We start from the raw sequence: 27,239 nt of genomic DNA on the forward strand, positions 1-27,239 counted from the left end.
GTTGGGGAGGAGGTGGAAAATGAAGCTCAGAGAGGTTAACTGACCTGCTTAGGGTCACACAGCCTGTGAGGAGCAGAGCCAAGTGTACCAGGTGAAAGAGGGGATAAGGTGGGAGAGAATGGAGAGGAAGAAGGGGAAAGGGTGGGGGGAAAGGTGTCTGCCTTTGCTAAACTCGAGAGGGCAGGAAAGAGGCTGTGGGCAAGGAGGCCCACAGCGCCTGGCAGGATCATGAGCAGCGGTGGCGACAGGACCACACCCTGGTGGCCTCTCCAGAGGGACAGGCAGGGCCGAGACAATGAGTCCTGAGGACAGCAAAGCACAGAAGAAGGAACGAGGGCCAGGGAGACAAACAGCCATGCTGGTGGAACAAAACTACCCACTGACCACAGGAAGGTGGGCGGGGGGGGGGGGGGGGGGGGCCGGGGGGGGGGGGGTGGAGATTAAGGTCTGAGCAAAACTCCCCTCTGTCATATTAGCCTCCTGTATCTTTGAAATGGGACCTCTCTTCCTTCTACACCAGAAAATCCACTATTAAGGATGCCCAACGGGGGCACCTAGGTGGCTCAGTCAGTTAAGCTTCCAACTTCAGTTCAGGTCATGATCTCATGGTTCGTGGGTTCAAGCCCACATCGGGCTCTGTGCTGAAAGCTCAGAGCCTGGAGCCTGCTTCAGATTCTTTGTCTCCCCCTCTCTCTGTGCAACTCCCCCACTCATTCTCTCTGTCTCTCTGTCTCTCTGTCTCTCTCTCTCTCTCTCAAAATAAATAAACACTTTAAAAAAATTTTTAAAGGATGTCCAATGGTAATAATTTGATTACAAAATATCCTGCTTGTAGCAAGTTCACCTGGACCAGCAGTTTCCTTCCCTACCTGGAATTTTTCAATAGCAGCTGTGGTCCCAGAGAAAGAGCACCAGAGTGGGAGTCAGACAGACCAGCATCCAAATCCTAGCGTAGCCACTGGGCAGCTATGTGACCTTGAGCCCCATTTTCTTCATTTGTAAAACTGGAATGATGATCCCCACCTTCCCGGGTGCTTCTGATGAAATGAGATGACAAACGTACATGTGCCTAACACAAGGACAGCAACTGATCAACAACATCTGCCAACTCTGAATCTGTCGAGTTTATAGACTACCTTCGTGATGGGAGCAGTTGACATTTACGGGGCTCTTGTTTTATGTGCCAGGTCCTGGACTCCAATCCTCGTGACCACCTCGGAGGCCGTCGCTATTATTATCCCCACTCTACATGTGTGGAAACTGAGGCTGAGAGAAGAAATAACTAGGTCAACAGCCAGCATCGGCGAGACAAACACAGTCAGCCTCCAGAGTCCAAGTTCTGAACCAGCACTCTAACAGGGCCCGGGGGCATTGTTGGGATCAGCTGGTGGGTATACACGCAGCAGAAGGCTCGGGGTCCAAATCCCACCTGTCCTTCCCTAAAATCTTTCTGAAAGCCCTCAGCCAGAATTCCCATAGCACTTGACTTGAGTACATACCATATCCTGTTTCCTCCTAATGGCTAGGTGACTGGCTGATCTTTCCTCTCAATTAAAAACTCCTGGCAGGCAGAAGCTATGTCTATATACACCAGATTTCATCAAACCCAAAAATGACCTCCATTATAAGATACACATTATTTTATGTATCACTAACAAAGCAAAAACACCACCGGCCACAAACTCTGGCATGCGTTGGTAGTGAGATGCAGCCTGGCTTCACAGACGTGAAATGGGGGTTTTGTGGGGGAGTGTATCTTAGAAGCAATGAAATACAGTAGTAGCTGCACAGTAATTATTTGTACTCAGTAATTATTTCTTGGGGTAGCAGAAAGAATACTAAACTTGAAATCACAAGCCTCAAGTTAGTGTCTTACCAGCTGGCTAAGGGGAGTGCTACATGTACCTCTCTAAAACTCAATTTTCTCATCTATGAAGTCGGGGAAAGAATTCTTCCCTTCCGGGGTAGTTGTGAGAACCAGAAGCATTCAAGAAAATGCTTCATAAACTGTAAAGCACTGTCCCAGCTAAAGTATAAGCAGGATGTACAGTGGATGATGAACACCATCAGTGGTTACAACCAAGGCGGGGAGGCCCTGTGGGTGTTTGCAAGGGGCACTGCCTTGGGGCAATCCAGGCCCATTTCCAGGAAACAACTGAGGCTCCTGCTTCCGAGATGTCCCTACCTTGGAACAAGGGCATGGCACTTGTTCCCAGGCCTGCACTGGTTAAGGAATTGTGAAGTCTACACAGTAGAGGCTCTCCAAGCCAGCCTTTGGGGTGCCGGTCTAGTCTGCGGCCTGAAACTCTGAGGCTTCCGAACAAAGGTGGGCTCAGGTTCAGGTCCAAGGCTCCCAGTGGGGGGCTGGACAAACAGCTGTGTAAATCTCACCGGGTTATCAAGTTATAGGCCTGCAAAGGGTGAGCCGGGCTGTCAGGCAGCAGCCTACACGCAGGAAAGTGAGGGAGTCAGCCTGGCTGTGGTCTCATCTGTGGCCACACTGTGGCCCTCTGTTTCTGTCTATCCTGAGGAATAGGAAATATAGCAGCCTTGAGGCTGAGAGGGTGGGAGCAAAGGGCAGCACTGGCCTCCAGGAAAACCTCTGCTTCCCCCCAAGTCTTCTTGTCCCTGAAATGCAAAGTGTCCTGAGCTCCGTGGCATTTCTCTCTCCTAATTGCCACTGGTGGGTGGGTGTCTGGCTGGGTGTCAGAGACGTGGCTCCCCCCCCCCCCCCCCATCACTCTTTGGTGGTCTTTGTTCCCCAGGCAAGGTACCTGCACAAACCAGGGCACCTTCCAGCTCACCCTCTCCCAGTACGCTTCCTTCCCCTCTCCCTCTCTCCCCTCTCCCTCTCTCCCCTCTCCCTCCTGCCCACTTTCCTGCTGGCTCTCTGAGAGCAGAAACTGCAGCCGTGCTGTCCAGCACACCTGGACCCTGGGTTTGTAGAGAGGACGGCAGAAGCCTTCTGTACCCTGCATCTCCCCCTCGCCCTCCACTAAGTTTTAAGAACCAGGCACTCCTGACCCGGTGCCAACGGGCAGCCTCCCCCGGTCCTGGCCTTGACCTGTACCTGCGAGAAAGGAGAGGCTGCAGAGGCTGCCACTGGGCTCACCCATTCAGAGAGAAGCCAGCCCAGCCCCGACACGGGACCTGCGCCCTCCCCAGCAGACCCTGCTCCCCTTCGCTTATCTCAGGAGCTGTCCCCTGCCCTCCCATGAGAGTGTCCCTGCCCTCCTGGAAGGCTAGCACTACCTCGGGGAACCATGAACACACCCAGCTACCACCAGGGAGAGTGTCCTCATCCTGCCGGTCTCTTGGCTGTGACCAGAGCTCAGCTCACTTATCTCCAAAATAAAGACTCCTCCTGGTCTCACTCCCTAAGTCACTCTGAAGCTTGAGGCAAGACCGAGTTGAGGGACACCAACTTCACACCATTTCTAAAGTAGGAGGCACCGTCCACCACGACATATACCACACACCAACCAGCCTTCTCAACAGGCCTCTCCTAGCTCTGTGCCTCAGTTTCCACTCTCACTCAGAGTATACAGGAGCCGCCCTCCCTGCCACTGGGGCCAAGTGGTCACCCCAGAGGGACCTGGCTGCTCCCAGAGCCCTCGTCCCTGGGAGGTGCTTCCAGCTGCTGTACAACCGCTACTCTGAGACCAAGAAGAAAAAAGAAGCTCTCCACCCCCCATGCCCACACCAGCACTGTTACTAAGTGGCAAGAGCGAGGTTTAGAGATTATCTAAATCAGAATTGCAATTATCCAGGCTCTTCCTGTTAACACTGCCCTCCATCCAGGGCAACAGATCCCTGGGATTTGGCTGAAGTCAGTCCCTTGCCTAGCACAGAGCAGGTTCTCATCAGATGCACTGGACTGAAAACGGAATAAATCAATACATGTGTTTGTGCCGCTGGGTTTGGCTAAGCGAAGGGCAGTATCAGAAAAGAAGTCACAGGAGATGGGTAACTTTGGGGGCTCGTGCTCCCAGTATGCCTGAGAGATGCCATCTGAGTCATCCCACCTCAGCCCTGGTGGCCCCTAAAAGGCCCAACTGTCTCCTCCCCGGAGGGAGAAGGCAGAAGGAAGTCTGGGGGGCTCCACCCCGCTCCTTGCTGAGGGTTTCGTTTCAGGCTAACCTGCAGGAAGGGGACATCTGCAAATTGCATGTTCTTTCCCTTCCCCGTCTTCCAATTAATGATTACCTAAATAAATGCTTCGGTCCCGAGCGACTCGAACAGCCCCCGAGCTCCAACAGCCTAATTATACACACACAGCCACGTGGGGACGTTGACACTGAACAGCTCTTTCCCATAAACCATATGTCAAGTTACACGATTGTCCCGCCTGCTTTTGCCAGCTGAGGCTGATGAACGGGTACTAGGGCAAATGCAGGCCCTTGTAAGATCGGGGCGGGGCCGTTGGGCTGCCCACCTCAGGCCCAGCTGTCCCGGCTGAGGGGCAGCAGCGGGCTACAAAGACACCACACCCACATGGGGTCCTGCAGCATCCACCTCCCACACAGACACCCCAAACAAAGGAACTACAACAAAGAACAACCCAAATGTTCACATCCGCCATACACCCACCCCCCAACACACACACACACACACACACACACACACACACACACACACGGTACACACTCACTCATGCAAACACACACAGGCTTGGTCCTCTGGGGTTTGTGGGCCCCCAAGGTGAGGACCATTAGCCAGCTGCACACGCCCTCCTGCAATAAACAGTTGTATCTGTTGCTGTTTCTAATTTGCCTGCCCAGTGGTCCCCTCCTCAAAAGCAGACAACAAAGGAGGCACGCAGAGTGAAGGAGGACCAAGTCGAAGACCTCAGCCTTCTTCTCACAATCCAATTCCTTTTCTACCAAAAGATCTGTGTATCCAGTGGATACGCTGGAAGCAGTGTGGGCGCCTGGCTCAGAGGGCTAGTGCCACCTTCCAGACCTCACACTGAGGCTGCACGCAGGGCAGGACTGACACAGCAGATGAGCGGGCCACGCAGGGAACGTGGGACGCGGTAGCAGATGCACCCATTCTGACTGAGGAGGCCGCCGCCGTCCCCACTTAGGCACGGTCTCCCTAAGGATGTCTCCAGGAGCACCTGAGTTGGGGAGGTAGGCAGTGGACACGGTGGTGGGGCCCTAGCGCCTGGCAGCCTGACCCCCTGGGTCTGCCCAGCTGATTTTGCAGCCAGTGGCTTGTCACTGCTCCCCAGCCCCCAGTAGCCCCAGCCCCAGGCCACTCGCTAGTGTTGATGGTACTGGCCACAAGGGGGCCTGGTGAGCCATATGGGGAGTCCAGACCCACAGCTGGGCTCCAAGTCACTCCCTGTGATGAAGGGGATGAAGTGGAGACAGGTGATGCCAGAGGTCTATCTAAAGAGAGGGCTGATCTTTTACAGACTCGGACACACTTCCAGGACCTCTTCAGGTCCCCAACGCGCAGGTGATGTGCCCTAGCCCCAAGGCACAGCCCCACTTTCACTAAATTGGGAGTTCCTTTTGGCCACGAGGCTTGGGCTGGAAGGCTTGCACTCACCCATATGACCTCTCCTAGCACCACCAGGCAGCCTGGATTTGTCCCGCCCTGGGAAACAGTGTGCCCTGAATGCAAAAGGAGCCCACTGCCTTCTCAGGGCAGGGCAGTCATGGGGTCTTAGCTACCAGGATAGTCTGGCCATGCATAAGAGACCCCACCTCCAGCTCAGCTATGCTTGGCCAATCTGGTCCGTTCTGGGGAATTCTGTACACCTTAGGTGACACAATCTTCCTGTCCCCATGGCTAATCAATCTGGCCCCATAGCTCCCCTGAAACTGCTCTTTTCAAGGTCACCAATGACCCCCATGTTGCCAAATCCAAGAACCTTTGCCCTTATCATCATCTCTCAGCACCACTCCCGCTTCCAAATTAGCATTTCCAAATACATATTTGTTTTCCCACTTCGTTGCCTCATGAATATCCAAACACAGAACCTCCAAAATTGGGCCCCTGATATTCCCCCCAGAACCTTTCCAAGCCTTTCCATCTCAAAAAAATGGGTCCAAAACACCCATCGCTCAAGTCCCATCTAGGACAACTAGACATCTAGCTCCCGCCCCCGTCCAGCCCAACAGCACCCCTCTTCACTCAACCTCTTCAATATAAGTCAAATCCATCCATTTCTCCTCATCTGCACCACGAACCCACCCCCAGTCTCAAGCCCCCTCCAACTTTTTGCCCAGACTAAAGCAGCAGACCCCAATCTGATCTCCCTCCTTCCACTTTTGCTGATCTACAGTCCATGGGGCCCATGCCCACCACAGAGCTCTCTGTGAAGTTGAAGGCACAATCTGGACGCACAGCCCCAGAGCCCCTGAACCAGGCCGGGCGACCAGCTCCTGCCCTCGAAGCCCCATCCAGCTGAGGAGTCCAGGCTAGCCCCAGGGTCTCTCAAGAGTCTAGCCCAGGTGACCGGGTGATCGTCCTCCTGGGGCTGAGGCCGAAAGTCCCCCGCCCCCTCCGTGTCCCTGACAACAGCTGATAGCCAATTCCCAGAAGAGACCATCTGGGTCTTGGTGCACAGCACCCCCCACGCTCGTGCATCAAGGAGATTTAGAGATTATCAGCGAGCTGGAAGGCCCTGCCGGGGTGTTTGCACGCCCTGTGATATTGCGTTTTAAACATGTGTGTCTGTTTACTCTCCCTGCCAGGGCTTTGCTGTCCGCCCCGTAGCCAGGCAACACTATCTGACCTGGGGGACCGTGAGGGGGACTTTCTGTGCCAGGCAGGTCACCTGGGGAGGGTTATCTAAGTGCAGCCAGTCTCAGCATAATGAAGCTCCTGTCTCCGCTCCCACACCTTGCCTTCCTCACCCTCAGATGATCCCGGGCCACAGGCCCACAGGTCCACAGCAGACCACTCTGATGAGAAGAAGTAAAGTAAATGGGAGGAAGAGGACAGTGTGTGGTAAGAGGCCAGGCAACGGCACCTCTTTTCAAGAAAAGATTGGACAGCTCCAAATCAGGGCTGAGTGAAGCTCACATAAGTCACTTTTCTGCCCTCAAGGCAGGGTAATATATTTCCACCTGGATGGGGGAATCAGCAAATTGCTGACCCGAGGTAACAGAATTGAGGTCACATCTCAGCTCTCAACAGTATGAGTGCTGTGTGGCCTTTGCTCTGTGGAAAAGCTTAGGGACAAATGACGTGCTTACCCTCAAAACCCAAGAGTGAGGAAGGACATTTGAACTCATATAACTGGTCATGGGCTCACAAAGCAATGAAGTCAGGCAGACAGACAATCAGCCACCGAGCATGGAACCCCAAAAGAGGAAGACCTACTGTGTGTTGGCTTCTCGGATTTCCTTAGAAAGTAGGGAAAAGTCCTCCATCTTACAGATGAGAAGCTCAAGTCTAACAAAGCCCAGTGTCTCCCACTGAATCGTGGAGGTGGCCTGACCTTGCCACAGCTGAATAATAAGACCCTCCAAAAGATGCTCTTGTCCTGACCCTCAGAACCTGTGAATATATGAGGCGAATATAAGGGGAATTGGGTTACGGATGGAATTAAGGCTGCTAAGTCGGCTGATCCTAAGATGTTTAGAGGTCCTAGACCATACAGGTGTGTGCCCGATGTAATCAAGAGTCCTGATAATCAGGAGGCCAGACGGAGAGAAGCAGGGAGACGGCAAAATGGGAGGACTTAGCCCAACGTAGCTGCTCCGAATGGAAGGGAGGAGCCCCGTCAACACCTTGTTTAGCTCAGTGAGACCCACCTCAGACTTCTCACCTCCAAACATGATGAAAAACCTGTGTTATCTTAAGCTGCTAAGTTTGTGGTCGTTAGTTTCAGCAGCCACAAGAAGCCAGTACTGACCTCTTGACAGGAACCATCCAAGAAGATTTTATGGAAGGGAGGAGCACCATGCCTCTCACTGGGTAACCTCTCCTCGCTCCTCAAAACTGAAATGCTCTGCGGCCTGGGGTGAACTTTTACTTTGGTATTTTGATATCCGCCTTGAAGCCCTTTGCCGACCTTCCAAGAAACCAGGTGTGGACTCCTGACCGCCACTGGGCCTGGGACTCATGCAGCAAGAAGAAAGGCTGCCCGAGCAGGTGGCAGAGAACCCAGACATGTGAAGAAGACTTGGGGCCCTGCCTGTCCACGGCAACTCAGGCTGGTCCGATGAGCCGGGATGCCTGGGCCTCCTGGATCCCACCTGTGCTGCCAGCACTAACCTCGGGGGCCTTGGGCTCTGGGTCCTGGCATCAGCCCTGCTCTCTAGGCGACCTGGCCCAACCCTGACACTTACTAGACCCTTCCAGCGCTGGAAGACCCACCTTCCTGCTCCCCAGACCTGACCGTGGTTCCTAAGCTACTTTCTGCTTTACTATTCTGGTGTTTGAAGGATTTGCTCGGGGGCTCCCAGACCCCCAGGATCCATCCCCTCATGGGGAAGTTACAGAGAGAGCATCATGCAAGGATTTCCTGCCTTTGTGAGTTTACCCAGGCTGCCCTTGTCTTCACACCCAAGCAGGGACCACTGGACCCCTTAGTGGAGGTCATGTCTCATCTTGGGTCACTCTCAGGGGTAGTTTCTGGGGCTTTTGCCTCCTTGCAGCCATCACACCCTCAAAGACTAGAGATCGTATCTTCCTAGTTCAACAAAAGGTCACCAAGTATGAGGAGACAGAGAAAAATAAGTCACAGCTCCTGCTTCCTGCTTCACATGGCCTGACTCTCCTGACCACAGAATGACCACCCCAAAAGGACACTCAGATGCTGTCCCAAACTCTATCTGGACATCCAAGGGGAGGTTAGGAGGGGGGCAGGGAGTGGTGGGGATCCAACTGGATTCTCAGAATCATCCTGATCCCCAATACATCTCTGGGGTGAGATGCAATTCGGGTCTCCTGAGCCCGGGCCACCCACCAGGACTAGCCCCTGAGAGGGAGAACCCTAGAAAAAGCAGGTGAACATCTGGCAGAGGTCTTAAACCCAGCCACTTTCAGGAGCTGGGGAGGATATGAAGAGCATGTCCCTCCCAATAATACTGAAAGGAATCTTTCAACATCATGTTGGTCAAAGGAAGCCTATGTGAGGACTAACTGGGTGGGGCCAAGCCCACCAGCCCTCCACCTCACCTCTCCCACCCCCTTCCACCCTTCCTCCCACTTTCTCACCCTCCATCCCCTCCTTGCCTCTTCTCCCCTCCCCACCCCCTTTCCCTTCTCGCCAGTCTCCCTTTCCTCTTCTGCTGCACATGACACCACCCGGTCATCCACCCCTCACTCCTGGCTTTCCATTTAGAGCTAACCAGCCATCATATTAACATCTGACATTTCAGAAACTTCTCTATCCTGCTGCCAAATCAAATCAGCTCAGGGGCACCTGGGTAGCTCAGTCGGTTGGGCGTCCGACTTCAGCTCAGGTCATGATCTCACTGCTCGTGGGTTTGAGCCCGCGTCGGGCTCTGTGCTGACAGCTCCGAGCCTGGAGCCTGCTTCAGATTCTGTGTCTCCCCCTCTTCTCTGCCCCTCCCATGCCCATGCTCTGTCTCTCTCTGTCTCTCAATAATGAATAAATGTTAAAAAAAAAAATTGAAAAAAAAATCAAATCAGCTCAGCCTACATCATTTGCTAACAAACCCAATTCACTCCCAAAACGGGCTCCATTTCTGCGTGTAACTAAGCCAGGGGGGCTCCAAGGGCTCCCTCCACAGACACCCTGCCAGGCCAGCCTCCTGCTCCTTAGCAGGGCTGCTCCCATCCAAAAGAGTGTGTCATGCCCGCTGAGGGGCCAAGTTCACAGACTTGAGTCGCCTCCTTCCCTCCAAAGAGCCAACCTCTATGTTATAAAGTTGAAATAATTTAGCAAAATAATACTAATGTCTCTACCCACAAAGATCTGTCATTGTTTGTTTGCTTGTTTGTTTTAATCTTTTATTTCATCTTTAGAGGACTCTTCCAGAAATTAGGATCTCCTACAGAGAGGAAACATTTACCTAAACTTCAGCAAATCCTTCTGAGCTGCTTCTGTTTTTTTCCTCAGTGGTTAAATGCAAATAAAATCAAATTTAACTCTTTTTATTACAAAGGAGCACAAATGGTGAGATCCCATTTATTTATGCCTCTGTCTGGGTGTACAATGCCGAGATGTCTGTACCCTTAGCAAATGGTAGGAAGGAACATGTCTGGATGGTAGGATTATTATTAGGACTTTTTTCCTACTTTCTTTGTACTTTACAATCGCTCAATTTTTTAAATAAGAGACATGTATCATTTTATTAAAAATAGTTTGGTTTTTGTTGGGTTTTTCACTTGCAAAAAAGTCTTATGAAAATTCTCCTCCAAGAAAATACTAAGCTTTTTTGTTCAATGCCACATTCTTAAGGCTGGATCGGTCAATGAAGACTCATAACTATCTGTTATGAATATTTTTTTAATTTTTTTAATGTTTATTTATTCTTGAGAGAGAGAGACAGAGAGACAGAGCATGAGCCAGGGTGGGGCAGAGAGAGGGAGACACAGAATCTGAAGCGCATTCCAGGCTCCGGGCTATCAGCACAGAGCCCAACACGGGGCTCAAACCCACCAACCGCAAGATCATGACCTGGGCCAGAGTCAGATGCTCTTGCCTGTCATGTAGCCCCAGGCCGAAGGAACGTGTGGAACTACCAGAAACTGGAAAAAGCAAGCAAGGATTCTCCTCCCCTAGCGCCTCTGGAGGGAGCACAATCCTACCGACGCCTTGGTTTCAGACTCCTGGCCTCCAGAACTGCGAAAGAATAAATTTCTGTCATTTTAAGCCACCAAGTTTGTGGCTTTTTGTTACAGCAGCCCCAGGTAAGGAATATATACTCCAAGACCTGAAACTCCATTTCCACACTCATCTAGGAGCAGAGAATCTGCCAGGGGCCGGGGTGGGGGAGCCAATGGGAGAGACACACACAGGAGGTACTTACTTGGGCTCATAACTGTGGGAGTGCTACCTCTTCAGGAACAAAAAAAGAACCCACCATCCACTGACTCCCAAAGTACCAGACACACTAGGCAAGTGTCAGGTAAATGACACACATGCATGGGAGTGGGGGAGAAAGGCAAGGCATGGAATCTGGGAGGGCCCCCTCCCAAGCCACTCTCTTTGAGGAAGTGTCTATGGCAGCTGGAAGAGAAGAAGAGTGGGATCATCAATGAAACCACCCCACAAGCATTCAGCTCACTGCCCACAATAATAACCACTGGCATCTATTACATACCAACACGTAACACGAGCATGTGCTTTGCGAAGCCCTCATTCACCCACTGCCTTCTGTAATCCTCGCAGCAACCCTGTGGGGTGGGCTCAGTCTACAAATGAAGGGACTGAGATTCATGGATCACTGAACTGCACGATGTCACATACTTACTAAATTCCAGGCCCAAGGCTCGGTCCCACACATTCATCACAGGAGGCAGGACCCAAAATAAGCAGGGATGTCAGAGTTGGGTTGAGGACAGCTGGTCAAGCCTTCAAAGGCAGGTGGCATGACTAGGGCTGGAGCAGTGAAGGAAGCATCCCTTGGGAGACTCCCAAAATGCCAACTGCTCTATTAGGGCACAAGACCTGTCTAGAAGCATAGACTCGTTTTAGTATTAGCCGCAGGCAATAGGAATTAGGAAGGACACTCCTAACGGGGATAAACAGATCGTGAAATGCATTCCAAGGCCAACCATGGACTCTCCAAGGCCCTGAACTGCCCGGGTCTACACTCAGTCCAATCCCAAAATCCTTTATGCAGATGCTGGCCTTGCAGGTCCTTTCTGTCACCATGGGGACCAGCCTCGCCTGTAACCCCTGACTGGCTCTGGGCAGCCCAACCAGAAGGGATGGAAACATGATCCAGAGAATAATCCCTCCCCGAAGACCCCTTCCCCAAGTCTGAGTTTGCTGGGCAGGACCCTTTGTTTGGGTCTTTTTCCAAGACCCTCACTGTCACCCACATTTATCAGGAAGGGTTTGGGGTCTAATACACAGGGCTCAGATGGGGCCAATCACACAAAATGCAATTTCAGTTTTGTTCATTGGACAGGGAGAGGCACCTCAACCATGCTCGCCAGGTAGAGCAAGAAATCAGGAGAAACTGAGAAGAAACTATATTAACAGAAAAATCAGTATACTTCCTTCTAGACTTTCCCTCTAAGCATTGCTGTTCTCTGGAGGAATCATAATGACTAACATTTCTGGAGAACATGCTAAGTGCCTCTGTTCTAAGTGATAAGCATACATCATGTCAATTCATCTCCACCACAACCACACGAAGCAGGTTCTCTTATGTCTCTATTCTACCAATGAGGAAACTGAGGCACAGAGAAGTTACACAGCTAGGAAGTGGTAAAACCCTAAGCCCAGGCAGACTGGCTCCAGAAACTCTGTTCTTAACTACTACTCAATATTGCTTCACATCTTTGAGAAAGAACCTCAAAGGGGCCCAAGTCCAGGTCAAAGGAATGAGATTAGCCTTCACGGTGGGGGAGACCATGCGGCCTGTCAGAAGGAAAGGGGGATGGGCTAAAGACTCAAAGGACAGGGGAAGAGGGTTCCCAGAGAAAGGATTCTGGAAGACTAGCCATTCCCCCCACATAAGGGAGAGAAGGAACAAGGCCCAAGTGGCCCACGTGGCTAGTCCAAGTCCTGTGGTCTAGACTACAATTAGCAATGTCTAGGAAGCAGGGTTCCTCTCTGATGCCTCCAGTTCAAAGGCCAGGATCCCAAGGCTACAGGGGAACAGGCCACGGACTCTCATGTGCTGGTGGCCCCCAGTTCCCTAGAGAGAAGCCCTGACTATATGTTTCTCAAGGGCAAGAACCACATCATTGCCATCGTAGTTGTTATCATCATCACCATCACCATCACCATCATCAGTGCCTGACTGGCTCAGTTCATGGAGCATATGACTCTTCATCTCAGGGTTGTGGGTTCAAGCCCCATGGTGAGTATAGAAATTACTGAAAATCTTTTTTAAAATTACCATCATTATCATCACAACCAATTATTGACCATCTACTATGTGTTAGGCACTCTACTAGCTACCTCATGGATTACCTCATTACTTCTCACACCCTCTCCTCCAGGTCAGATGGCCATTGTCCCTCCACTACAGGGGAAGAAATTACAGGTTAGGGAGATTAAGTAACACACTCAAATGATTCACACAAAGGAGTCTGGAATAGCATTTAAGACAGCACTGGCTCCAGAGTCACACAGACAGACCTGAGTCCATATCCTGGCTCTGCACTCACCAGCTATGGGACCTTGAGCAAATAACTTAACCTCCTCTGACAATTTCAATCAGAGATGCCAGAAGTAATTCATCTCAAATGTCAACTCCAATGACTTGTGGCAGCTGCCTGCAGTGCTTTGATGGAGAGGATTCTGAGACGGCATCCAAACTCATGGGAAAGAGTACTGTGATCTATTACTAACATCCACTGTGGGCCAGGAGGGTGGAGTGACAGCACCAGTGTCAGGGATTTGCCATTCCACGTCTAGAGAAGCACCACGGCTTGGAGAAACAACCATACAAATACACTTATATGACCAGCAGACCTTTGACTAAAGCACCAGAGCAACTGAAAAGTCTTTCCACATATATATGGGAATACATGGACCTAGACTCCATATCATGCCATACACAATTACATTGCGATGGGTCTGAGACCTACAGCTAAAACCATAAAGCTTCTAGAAGGAATCTTTGTGATATGCACTGAGCATGCACTTCTTAGGACACTGAAAGCAACAGATATAAAATGAAAAATCAGATATCACCAAAATTAAAACTTCTGCTCATCAAAGGCACTGTTAAGAACAGGTACGAACTAGGGCGCGTGCCTGGCTCAGTAAATGGAGTGTGTTGACTCCTGATCTCAGCATTGTGAGTTTGAGACCCATACTGGGTGTAGAGATTACTTAAAAACAAAATCTTTAAAAAAAAAAAAGTAATGAACTTGTATCCATACTAAGTAAAGAATGGCTACAAGAAGACAACCCGACTTTAAGGGGGAACACAGGGCAAAAGGAAATATGAGACAGTCCACAACCATGTGAAAAAATGTTCAGCATCACTAGCCATCAGGAAAACGCAAACTAAAACCACAATGAGATGCCCCTATATGCCCACTCAAGTGGCTAAAATTAAATAGACTGACAATGGCAAATGTTGGCGAGGATGTGGAGCAATCGAAATTCTCATAACGTCGCCAGTGGGAATGTAAAACGGTACAACCATTTGGCAATTGGCAGGCACGTATAAGGTTAACCATTCACCTACCTGTTGACCCAGCAATTTCACTCTAGATATTTACCTGAGAGAAATGAAAACACAGCTCCGAAAAACAAAAACAACAAAACAAAACAAAGCAAATCAGAATGTGCATAGCATTTGGCTATTCATTACTGCCAAAACTTAGAAATAACCCAAATGTCCCTCAACAGGAGAATGAACAAATTGTGGCACATTCATACAACAGCAATAAAAAGGAACAAACTACCAACACACTGGCAGCTCGAGCAGACCTCACAGACCTTAGGCGGAGCTGAACACAAAGGAATACATAATACAGGATTCCTTTCAAATGAGCTATAGAACAGGCAAAATAAACTGATAGTGGAAAAAATCAGAGCCCTGGTTGCTTCTGCGGCAGGGGCAAGTCGCGGGGTGGGGAGGAAGATGACTAGAAAGGGACACAGTAGAACATTCTGGGGACACAGAAATTTCCTATCTCTGAATCTGGTATAGGTCACATGAACATATTAATAAAAGTGTAAAGTTAAGATTTATGCATTTCAACGTAAGTAAATTTTTTAAAAAGCAGTTACACCTAAAGTGATGTGCAAGAAGTGTAAGTTAGTTGGCCTTAAAGCATGAACAAAAGCAGGACAACATGCGTGTGTGCACATATGCACGCATGAGGCATGGCTCTCTGCAGGTGGTGCACACAGAGACACCTCCACGTTCTTAAAGCCTCCGAGGTGCATCCCCGCAGACACAGATGCAGGCAAGCCCTTTCTCATGGCCACACTGTCCTTGGGCTCCTGGGAAGTAGCTCCCAAGGGGATGATATCTGAACAGGTGACATAAACGGGGTCTGTGTGGGGACCAGAGACAGCCCTCCCAGGGCCCAGAGCATCACCGAGAACCTCTGCCGCAGTAGTAATGAGAGAACAAATATGTCTCCTAATTCTCACATGCCCCTCCAGGGCTTGAAAGGGAGAAACCAAACCTTCCTGCTATGTCCTTGAGCCCTTGTGCCCCAAGAAGGTCCCCAATATCCTTCCCACAAATGCTTCTGTACCTCATCCATACAAAATTGGTAGATCTCAGCGGGGGGCTGACACCCCCTCACCCAACCTTAATGGAGGTGGGGAGCAGTCTCCCTTCCAAGCATGGACAGAAGAGAGGAGGCAGGAACCAGGAACAAACTAAAGGGCTGGCGTTGGGCCTGGGGCCTGGGACCAGCTACGAGCCAGCTACAAGTCCAAGAGGAAAGCTCAGCCCTGCCCCCGTGGGGAGTGAATGGCTGATGGGAGCCTTTGTGCCAGTCTGAGGGCAGTCCCTCTCACACCTTCTCCAGCCCCCTTTGTGCCAGTCTGAGGGCAGTCCCTCTCACACCTTAAAGCATGAGCCTGGGAGGGTGTGAGGAGGAACCTGCACAGCTCTGCCCAAAGGGAATGAAGAGGGTACAGAGAAGAAGGCTCCTAGGACTCCATTTTCTTCCCTGGCATCTGGAAACTAATACCCTCCTGACCTACCCTTGAGGGTTTTGAGAGCATTAATAAGTCATAGAGAGCAGAGTACCACAGGAGCAATGTAGGAACGAGACTTCCTGTTCATCTCCACAGGAGGAACCCCAGGCCCCCATTGTCATCTCCTAGAAGAGACAAGGTCTGAGAGGGACTGCCCTCAGACTGGCACAAAGGGGGCTGGAGAAGGTGTGAGGGAGGTGGGGGGCTGCCCTGATATTCGCACAAAGGGGGCTGGAGAAGGTGGGGAAGGGGCTGCCCTCAGACTCACTCAAGGGAGGATGGAGGAGACTGAGCAAAGGTCACCTCCCAGCTTCCCAGGCCACTCCAGGCCTAGTGGAGACCCAGAGACAAGTACAACAGTTCAGATCAAGGTCAGAAGAAGTCCCAGCAATGTCACCTTCAACGAAACGCCCAGCACATTTACTGTGAGCTGGGAGAGAATCAGGAGGGTCAACCCCAACCCTTCACTTCACGAAGCCCAGAAAGGTTGTCGTCTCCGGTCAGTCCCAGGGGGTTAGCCCAACCCCACACTTGCCATCAGGGCCCTTCCGCCTCCCCCACCCCGCCTCCCCAAGAAGCCACCCTCACTCCTCTCCACCCCACTGAGGAGCCACATGACACATTTGAGCTTGTCACATGCTGAGCCATATGGTTTCTTCTGCTCAGTTAAGGCCCCCTGTAGACAGCAGGTTCTTTGAGGGGTGAGGACTGTGGCCTTGGTTTGACCCCACAGAGCCCAGCGTAGCGCTGGGCACACACAGTGGGCCGTCTCCAAATGCCTATTGATCCATTGGGCACGGAAATCAGATCAAAAAACTGTGGACCTGGAAGCAATCCACAGCATTCCCAGGGAGACAGCCCCAAACCCCTCTCCCAGCCCACCCTGCACCATCCACAGTGTGAGTTTGGGCTGGAACTGGGCTCTCGTTCAGCCCATCTGCTTAGCATCTCTTTGGTTGCTTTTTCTCAGTTTCATATTAGAAAAAAAAAGAAAAAGAAAAAAAAAACCCTGAAAAACACAAACAGCAAAGGGGCGGGGGAGGGGGAGTGAAGACCAGTTGCATCAGGCACCCAGCGGGGGCAGAGGCCTGGCCTAGGGAGGCTGGAGGCTTCCTCTGTCCCGGAAGTCCCCTCCTGGTGGGAGGACAGACCAGACCAGCGGCTGTCCTGGCTGTGAGGAGCCGGACGCGGGGAGCGCTTTCCCAAAACTGGTTTGGGTCCTGGAATTTGGACCACAGGATAAACACAACTATCTTCAGGGGGAGTCTAATTTCCCACCCAATTTACCTACAAAAGAAATGAATCATCATCCATCCCTGACATTCTGTGACTCCCAAGCTAATCCACCAAAAGGGGGTGCCTGCCACCCCTGCCCCAGGCCTGTGGGGCCAAGGAAACCAGGGGAGACCCGCCCCCGCTGCCCAGATGCCGGGAGTGGGGCAGGGGCAGTGCCGCAGAGCCCCCAGGGCTGGAGACCCTGGAGAGAATCCGGCCCCACCCTGAATGTCTCAGAGCTCAGTGTGCAATAAATAACCTAGGGATGTCGGAAGGTATCAGCAAAGCGGAGGCCCGATCCCCCCCTGGACATGGACATCACAAGCACCAACCCAATCCGTGCAGGTGAGACCCCATCTAAGACTGACGAAGAAGGAGGGAGCCTCGGGCCGCATCTTTAAGAACACATGTGCAAGGGCTTAATTTAGAAAAGCATTACCTAGAGACAAAGAGTCTGCTGGGATGTAACATTCAAGCGAAACCAGAGAAGCAGCAGATGAAACACAGGCTCTTCCGACCTGGATGTCCCGTACAGCCCACAAGCATAAACATCCACCAGGCACCACCCCAGCCAGGGGACTCAGAGAACAGGGCGGTCGCAGCCCTCAAGGAGTTCCATGCAGGGAGGTGTCAGGATGACCAGCAACATGACTCGGTAAGTGCAGTCACAAAAGGGACGCTCCCTTCGCAATGAGCAGGCTGGCGTGAGGCTTGTGGTTGTGACCACATGAGTCAGTCTGCTTTGCCAAAAGACAAAAAATATCCTTGCCACAGCCAGCCTCCTACCCGCGGCCACAGGCTAAGTCCTTGCCACAGAATAAATCCAAGTAACAGTCATAAAGAGACCTTTAAGTCCAGGTACACCACACACACACACACACAAACACACACACACACACACACACACACTGACACCAGCCACAGAAGGGCCTTGACACCACTGTGAGTCCTCGGGGTGACCCCCGACATCTTCCTCTGAGTCCTCAGCTCTAACCTTGGCCTTGGGGCTTTGGACAGTACAGTCGCCCCATAGGTTGCTGCTCTGCTCTGAGGCTGTCCGAGGTCCCGATCAGGCCAGCCCTCCTTTACTCCCTGCCAGCCTGCTGGGCCCTGTGCTGGCCAGAACAGAGCAGGGTCAGGTACCCAGAGTACAGTCACAAGTAATTTTCTGAATGAATCACTACGTTCACTAATAAACTCTTCCTTGTGCTCCAGATTCGTGATCAGCCCCTTCCCTCCTATATCCACGCGTCCTCCTGGTTCCCCTCTTTCAACATTTCCACTCACTCCTCAACACACCCCTGCCTGCTGTCCAGTCCTCCCTCCCCGGGACTGTTCTGAGTTACAGCAGCAATGCCACCAGGCCACTGCACGCTCCACATCATGCCTGGCCTCTGCAGCAGCTCACACAGCTGCCCATTCCTCCTTTGTTAAATGCTCCTCCCACCCGGTCTCCAGCCTCCTCCACAACAGCCTTTGCCTGGGGGAGCCCCTCAAGGGGCCGCCCCAGGAATCTCTCCTCTTCTCACCGCACCCTCTCCCTGGAGCGCCCACTGCCCCTTGCCTGACCTTCCACCCCAACTTTTAACTCCCACCTCTAGAAGAATGGGTCTAGATTCCTGCCTCCAATCCAGACCCTTCTTCTGAGTCTGGCCTCCAAATACTCAGCGGCTCACTGACACCCCCATTTGTGTCTCAAGCATGTGCAACACAGCACTTAGAACTTAAGCCCTCACCCTCCCTCTTGAGTCCACCATCTCAAAGAATGGCTGTACCATGCATCAGTTGTTCCCAACCTGGGGCCGCCCTTGCCGCCTACCCGTCCGCAAATCCTCCTGTCTCATCAATCTACCTCCTAGGAAATCGAAGATCTGATCACTTCCAAATAACTCCACAGACCCCTCAGAGACAGGCCACCGCCATTCCCTAACCCCCTCTGCACTGGACTCCTTTGGTGGCCTCCCAACCCTACCCCACTTTCCACTCTGCTCCTCCTACAAATTCTCCACCCAAGAGCCAGGGTGATTTTCCAGACGTTGCATCATCTAGGTAGTGCTCTAACTAAAATCTTCAATGACATCAGTGCCCTTAGTTAGGATAAAGCCCAAAATCTCTAACGAAACTTCTAAGGGTTGAGGTGGGCAGGATGGGCAGACCGAGTGAAGGGGATAGAAGATACAAGCTCCCAGTTATAGAATAAATAAATACGGGGATAAAAGGCACAGCATAGGAGCGCCTCAGTGGCTCAGTCAGTTAAGCATCTGACTTTGGCTCAGGTTGTGACCTTGAGGTTCATGAGTTCAAGCCCCACAACAGGCTCTGTGCTCTCAGCCTGAAGCCTGCTTCAGATCCTCTGTCTCTCTCTCTCTCTCTCTTTCTCTACCCCTCCCACACTCTCTCTTTCTCTCAAAAATAAACATTAAAAAAAAGAAAGGCACAGTATAGGGAAGATAGTCAATGGTGCTGTAACAGCGTGTGGTGACAGGCGGCAGCTACGCTCGTGGGGGGCACCGCGTGACACGGAGACTTGTCAAATTGCTATGCTGTACACCTGAAACTCGTGTAACACTGTGTGTCGACTATACTTCAACATACAAAAATGTTCTCAGACCAAATTAAAAAAATAATAATAAAATAAACAAAACTTGCAAGGGTCTGCCTCTCCATCCCTAACTGGATGCTCTGACCATTCTGCCCTCCCACCTGCCTCAGGCCCCGTCCCTCCCACCTCAGGCCCCGTCCCTCCTGTCCCAGGGCCTACAGAGCGGGCAGCAGTGCTTATGCGTAACAGTCTGGAATGCTGATTCTGAGAGTCTGCACTCCTAAGGAGCTCCCAAATGATGTGGGCCTTGCCGGTCCCTTGGCCTCACTTTGAGTAACAAGCATCTGGAACACTCTCCTCCACTCTGACTGCATCTTTGTCTGACAAAGTCCTACTCAACTCCCAGGGCTCAACTTCAACATCCTTTCCTAGGAAGTCCTCCCTGACCCTCTCCAAGGTTAGGTTGGATTCCCTCACACACGTCCCTTGTATTGTCCCCAAGCTATGCTGGGCTTCTCCTTTGGAACACTGATCACACCCAACAGTCCATCCTGCATCTTAAAGTTAGTTTTTCAACTTTCGTCTCCCTAGCTAGACTACAAGCTCCAGGAGGGCGGGCACTTCGATGCCTCGTTCGCCACCAGGTCCCCAGCACTCAGCAATGGGCCTTGCTGGCACATGGTCAGCACTTGCGGTAGAAAGCTGTTTGGTCTTGCCTTCCCTGCATCCACCTCCCCATCTTCTCCTCATGACACCCTAATTTTTCTTTGAGGAACCACCCTTCCTCCACTCTCAGTTCTTTGGGCTTAGAGAGTGGGCCTGCGACCTGGGTCTGGCCAATCAGAGCCTCCGTCATTCTGGCCGCAATGATTGGTTCAGAGACAGACAGGTGACCTAAGCCAGGCCCTCAAGCTTCCTCCCTGAGACTTTTGCTGGAACTGCTGGGGGAAAGATACTCTTCTTTCTACTGAAGTTACTTAGCAGGTAGGAGCTACTGTCACCATCCTGCCACCACAGAGACAGAGCTTGACAAAGAATGAAACCAACAGAGAAGAGAGATGGAAAGACAGATCTCAGATGCAGCCATGCCTGGAGTCTATAGTTGCCATTAGAAAGCAAGAAATTCCCTTTCATGCTTAAGCCAAAGTGAGTTTATGTTTCTGTCACTGGTACCCAAGAGTCCTGACTAATACAACATTTGAGCAAATACTGGGTGCTGAATGAATTAAATAAGCATGTGAGTAAGTAAAGCCTGCCAAGAGAACTCAGGGATTCCTCCTCGGAGACTTTCAGGGTTCTCCCCACAAACTCCTACCACCCATGAGCACAGTGACAAGCATCCCACATCCAAACTTGCAGACCAAGGGGCTGACACTCAGAACGCTTCTCGGCATTACTCCGTGCAAACTGGCTGACAGAGGCTGTCTGGCTGTCAATGCCCCTGAGTACTCCTCCAGGTGGAAAGCAGGGGTGTCCTCACTCAGCCCTGTGCCCCACCTACTCCAACCAGGGCAGGCTCTGGCTGTCATCCCAGGATATTCCCCCTTGTTGCACACCCTACAGCTCTCCACGCGGTGGGCATTCTGTATGGGATGATAATGGAGCAGTGGCTCTCATCCACTTCTTGGCGGGGCGGGGGGGGGGGGCGGTGGCGGGTAATCACTGTGCAACAGATCGGTCAGGGGAGAGGGGGGACAGCAGAAAGCAACAGGGGAGAGATGCTTAATCATTTCCTTGTGAGTCATTTCACAGCAGAGCCCCCTGGACAGAGATAGAGGCTGGCATAGATGTCCCTTCAGATGACGCAGGAGGCAGGTGACCTCTTCAGAGCTAGTCCTCACCTGGCAAACTGTGGGAGGGAGGGAGGGAGGGAAGAAAGGAGGTGCATTGCTGCCTAGGCAGGAATACTGGCTGAGCCTAAGTCCTCCCTGAGAGCCAGCTCAGCCCTGTAACCATTCTGGGGGGGCGGGAGGGGGGGAGCTGAAAGATGAAGGGGGAAGGGCATGGTGGGGGAAGGGTACGGTTGCCTCAGGCCCTCTCCAGGAATGAGTAGTCATGGCCTGGGGTTCTGGGAGACAGTCTCCCAGGAAAGAGACTTGTGAATGAAGTGCGAATAGGAAAAGAATTACTGACCCCAAGAAGCTCCAGGGCAACTCTCCCACATGGGGATGACAGGGCCAGCCCAGGAGGGCCAGTCAGAGGCAGGTAGACCAGCATGCAAGTGCCATTCAAGTCCCAGGAGGGTCCCACCCCACAGGACCCCCGCCTCCCCCAGCCCCAGAGCAAGGCAGCCCTCCTGGGAAGTGGTCCCTTAAGGCACCAGGCTGCATTCCAAGTCTCCTCGCTTACGCCTGCCTGAGTCCCTTGTGCTGGACCCCACAGCTCCCCAAGGCCTCTCGCAACCCCATTCAGCCCCAGTCTATTTCCTCACTGCCCCTGACACCCCCAAGTCTCAGTCACACTTTCCTCCCACACTGGTGAGCTCAAGTGGACACTGCCTCCTGAGGTGTCAGGGCACTCTCTGGCTCCCACTGGATGGAAGTAGCCGGGCCTGGGACTGAAGGAACAGCCACCTCCCCTTCCCACTCACCAACTCTAAGCCTCTTACCTTCATGGTGGGAGGCGCAGTGAGAGGAGGGGACAGCGGCCGGTCTGGGAAGGTCACATCCGAGCTGTTGGCCAGCTCCTGCTTCCTGTGAAGAGGCCACAGAACACAGAAGACATGAGTCAGGGCCTGAACCATTCCCTCTCTGCCAAGAGCAGCTGGGCATGGGGACCCGGTCTAACACACACTGTGTGAAACCAGAGTGGAATGCATCCTCTGCTGGGATGTCCTAAACCCTCCAGTGGGGCTATTCCACGTGTGGTTCCTGCACCAGCCACATGGGCATCACCTGGGAACTTGTTAGAAATGTAAATGCCCAGGTGCATGCCAGAGTCTCCAGCGACGGGGCTAGGAAGCTGGGTCTTACAATCCCTCCAGGCGACTATGATGTCCACTGATGTACCGGGGCCACCACTCTTAAGACATACGGGACCCACCACACCTAAGGGCCTCCAAGGCACCAACAAATCCTTCAAGGCATCAAAATAAACTAACTGTTTTACCACAACAGCAAAGTTTGACACAGTGGAAAATAACTAACTAGGCCCTGAAACTGTAGCAATTACCGTTTATCTTCAAGTTTTTTCATTTGTCAAAATTATAGGGGTTAGCAAAATACTCTTCATGTATACGTTTAGTAGATGTATTTCAAAATACATTTTAATTAAGGACCAGCAAAAAGACAGAGACAGAAGAGGAGCATAAACATTTGTGATTCATCCTTCCTGGGTACCCTTTGCCCCCTTCCCCCTGCCCCCCCCCCCCACCACACACACACCCCGCGGCCAGAGAGCTGACCTCGGGAGGATGGGGCTGCCTGCTGTGTAAGCTGCAGGTAGAACTTATTTTAGTTCACGTGGGCTAGGACCATGGAGAAGCAGCTAAACAGAGTTATGTCACCATGACAACATGACTGTGACAAGTTCACTGCTCTCACACACTCCCCACTTGCCATCTGGCCCTTGTCGGTGACCAGGGAGTGCTAGTTCGCAGTCTCATCACCAGGCACGATGTTTGCAGTGAGATAAGTCTCCGGAGCAATGATTGATTATGCAACAGGGCCAGCTGGGCAGAACCTGGGGGAGCCCCAGACGAGGGACTATGGTGTCCTGGACGTGCCCTGGCTATCTCCCGGGACAGCAGTGAGAGGTGAGGATATGACAAGCCCAAGAAGACCAGGCTGAGCCATCAAAGCTCCCAACTCTGCTGCCGTCTCCTTCTCCAGAGCTCCACCCTGAAGCAGCCAAGAGAGTCAGCCTGACACCTGGGTCACACTTAAATGACCAAAGGACCCCCACTGCCACCTTGACAGAATGCTTCTTGTACTTTGCAGCCCACATCTCGCCAACGGGGATGACAGCCCCAACCCCAAGCCTCCTTCATGAGAGAGGCCCGGCCTCCCCACAGAGCCTGGCCTACCTGCCTTTCCAGAGGCAGCCCTTGCCCTGAGACCCACACACCACCCCAGCCTGGCTCCCCTCAGCCCACAGGGCAGGCCCAACCTAAAGGAAGACAGGCTAGGTGCCACGGGGCCCTGTCTCCCCGGCACGACCCCTGCCTGCCCCCGCAGCTGGCCATGCCTCATTCTCACCTAGGCAACCAGGGAAGGAGACCGCGTGAACGTCTTGGCAGAGGATCCATATGACCCCATCGACCTCAGCCTGCCAATCCCCCTTTCTGATCCTCCGTCTGCCTTGCCCCTCCTGTCTTCCTGAACCCAGTCTCACTCTGAGGGCAGGAAAGGTGGGGGACCCCCTCCCTCCGAGTCCAGACTATAACCGGCCCAAGAACCAGCAGGGCCACGACTCAGCACGTGTGCGTGTGTGCATGCACAAGCGCACACACACACACATGAGGAATGCATGAGGCTCCTTCCACCTCTCAGAGCCACCACCTCCCTGTTATGGCCTGGAACCAGTGTGGGGTCCAGCCCAGCTGCTCTGGCCCTCACCTGCCTGGGGACCCCACAGAGCTGCGTCCCAGCACAGACTCACCCCCTCCGGTCACTCTGCCTTTTCCCCTGCAGCCTCTGCTCATCCTCAATGGGCCCAGCCTCTGAGAGCCACAGTGGGGGAAAGGGAATGGCGGGGGGGAGATGATCAAGGATGGGGGCACCACCCTCGGGTCCCCTCAGGTGAGAATGGACAAGGGCTGCTCCCCTTTGGGGCTGGCAGCCAAGGAGTTAGAAGCATGCAGAGAGGGCAGAGGAGGCAAGCCCCCTACCCAAAGTCTACAGGGCTGTGTGGAGGTTAGCTGAGGACCTCTGGACTAGTCCCCTGGAGGGACTGACAGCAGTCCTGGCTCTCCAAGCACACTAATCCCAGAGGAGGGCAACGCTGGCAGGTCAGCTGCTCAAAGGACGCTCAGATACACAGTCACACTGTCTGCTTCTCTCCCTAAGGTATGCAATGTCCCCTCCCATGGGACCAGAGCAGATGTGATTATTACTCAAGCTCCCTGAGTCTCAGGCAAAGGACCACTGCCCCCAACGCTCCCTGGGCTGAGCCCCCCTTCCCTGCACCAGCCAGTTTTCCCTGGATGCTGGAATAAGCCCCTGGGACCAGTTTCCAGGGAGTGGTGAGGACAATTTGTGGGGAACACAGGGCATCTTCCAGCCAGAAGGATTTACTGAATGATGTCTGGAGCCTGGAAAGTGCTGGAGCAGGAATGGGCACCAGGGGCTAGCAGCTTCGCACCAGTTCTGGGCTCTTCCGAGATACCAGATGCAATGCCTGGGTAGGTAGAAGGCAAGACTGCTGCTCTCAGAAAGATCCGAACTCAGAGTACACCCAGGACCTTGGCTGCAAATCGACCCTTCACTGATTGGTATATATAGGCGGCTCAAGTGGCCTATGGGAGGGGAGGGGACATGTGTCCCCTCCCCCACACTCAACTCTGAGGAGCCAAAGGTACTTAATCAAGAGCCAACCGCCTCTTATGGGTTGAATCACGTCCCCCCCAAACAATATGCTGAAGTCCTAACCTCCAGGCCCCATGAATGTGTCCCTATTTGGAGATGTAATCAAGAGATCATCAGGGCCGTCCCTTAATTCAATCTGGCTGGTGTCCTTACGAGAGGAGAAGGCGGCCATGTGAAGACACAGACACAGGGAGAACACCACATGACAATAGAGGCAGAGACTAGAAAGAGGCGGCGGCAACACCGAGGGTTGCCAGCCACCGCCAGAAGCTGTAGGAGGCAAGGAAGGAGTCTACCCCAGAGGCTGCAGAAGGAGCAGGCCCCTCTGACACCTTGATTTTGGACCTCTAGCCTCCAGAATAGAGACAACAAAGGTTTGTTGTCTTAAGGTGCAGGTCCATGGCACTTGGTTACAGCAGCCCCGGGAGACAAATGTGCTACCCAAGTCCCAGGTGCTAGCCTCGGCCTTGTAACTGGAGGACCAAAAACAAAGACGATGAAATCCCTGCTTCAGCGTCATCACCCCGGCCATGGTCAGCTGGGCTCAACCTCGTCCTGCCCCCGCCCTCACAACCAAGGACATTCGTTTGGGAGCCACCCTCCCAGGGACAGCCAGGCCCAGCCCAGTCACCAGCTGGTACTGAGATAAGACGAGTGAGAACTTCGGTGCTCAGCGCCATTCCAGCCGAGAGAACTGGCAAACAAATCATACATAAGCCGGTGAAAGTGACACGATTACACCAAGAGATAACCTTCAGTCTGCTCTCATTTATTAGAAGCATAAGGCAAATTATTAGCAGAGGTGGTATCCTTACTATTACTTACACCAACTTTCTTGTGACCCACGGTTATCCTGACATTATCACGGCACTGAGTCTGAAACTGCCTCACTGGCCAAGCCAGCTGAATGCTCATACACAGCTCTGATGACATGGCACCCACAGGGCGGGGGGGGGGGGGGGGGGGGGTGGCGCCGGGGAGAACAGAGAGGTGGCAGACAAGGGAGGAAGATGATCATACAGACAGCTAAAAGAGAAAGGTGGTAAAACACGCATGAATGGGAGGGTCAGGGGCCTCCTCCAGCCCCCGGGGGTCCTGGAGGTGCTACCCACTCAGCATCCCTCTGCCCCAAAACCATCTGCCACTGAGGGTCTCGGCTCTGGGATTCCTTCCCCAGAAGCATGGGCGATCCTGGGGCAGCTGGGAGAGGGCCTGGCTGGCTTTAGCCAAATGCAAACCTCTGGAGGAAGTGATCAGAGAGCCTTTGGGAGAAGCTGAGAAAGCCAGGAGATGGATCACCAGATGGGACTGTTCACAGGGCACTGGACACACCCCAGGTGGGGGCCCTACTTACAGTACCCTGGCCTCCAGCTCCTCCCTATCCAGCTTCGATTTCTCTACCCTAGACCATTTGAGGCCACCGCAGCCACCATGTCCCCCACACTTCTATGAAAGTGCCCTATACTAGGGATCAAGGGACTCCCAGGTTCCAGTCTGGCTCCACCCACCACCCCACTGCATGACCTTGGGTAGGTTACCTCACTTCTCCACATCTGCAAAGATGGGGGTGATGATGTTCTGAGGAATTAAATGTAATGGCCGTGAAATAAAACATAAAATCCTATACAAACGTAGACTATTGTTATTTTCATCATATTTGTTGTTACTATAACCCAGAAAATGGTGATCTGGTCTCCGAGTAGAGAGAGAGAAGTGAGGGTCCAGGACTGTTTAATGTCTCTGAAAACATTTCTGGCATCTCAAATAAGCACCCATGTTAGCCCCAGGGAACTACTCTCAGGACCATAACTACTGGTTAATAATAAACAACAGGAAAACCTTTCACCTATCAGCAGATGGCTCTGGGGCCAGGTTTAAGCCTTCCTCTGGAAGAGAGTTCTCCCAAACCCACAAACCCCCTCTGCATCTCTCACCCCACCAGGTCCCCAGCCACCCAGCCATGCTTGGCTGGGTTTTCTCCCGTTTTCCAAATAGCCAAGCTAGAGGAATGCAGACAGTTGGCCACTATAAGAAGCTTCCCGGGAAAACGCAACCAAAAAGGAATGAGGCATACCATTCACAACAGCCAAAAGGTGGAAAGAACCCAGAGTCC

At 52.5% G+C, this 27,239-nt stretch overlaps 1 protein-coding gene across 5 annotated transcripts in view; it reads right to left on the minus strand.

Annotated features, from left to right (window-relative positions):
* RAP1GAP2 (RAP1 GTPase activating protein 2) overlaps nucleotides 1–27,239 on the minus strand; it is a 192,707-nt gene that overhangs the window by 81,461 nt on the left and 84,007 nt on the right. For all 5 annotated transcript variants that reach the window (XR_007146870.1, XM_047832813.1, XM_047832814.1 and 2 more), the window contains one exon: nucleotides 22,210–22,294. Coding sequence is in view for 4 of the 5 variants with exons in the window: in XM_047832813.1 (XP_047688769.1) it covers nucleotides 22,210–22,294 (85 nt within the window). In the remaining variant the exon portion in view is untranslated. The remainder of the gene's footprint in view (nucleotides 1–22,209; nucleotides 22,295–27,239) is intronic.

Source organism: Prionailurus viverrinus, chromosome E1 (genome assembly GCF_022837055.1).
Source record: "Prionailurus viverrinus isolate Anna chromosome E1, UM_Priviv_1.0, whole genome shotgun sequence".
NCBI lineage: Eukaryota > Metazoa > Chordata > Mammalia > Carnivora > Felidae > Prionailurus > Prionailurus viverrinus.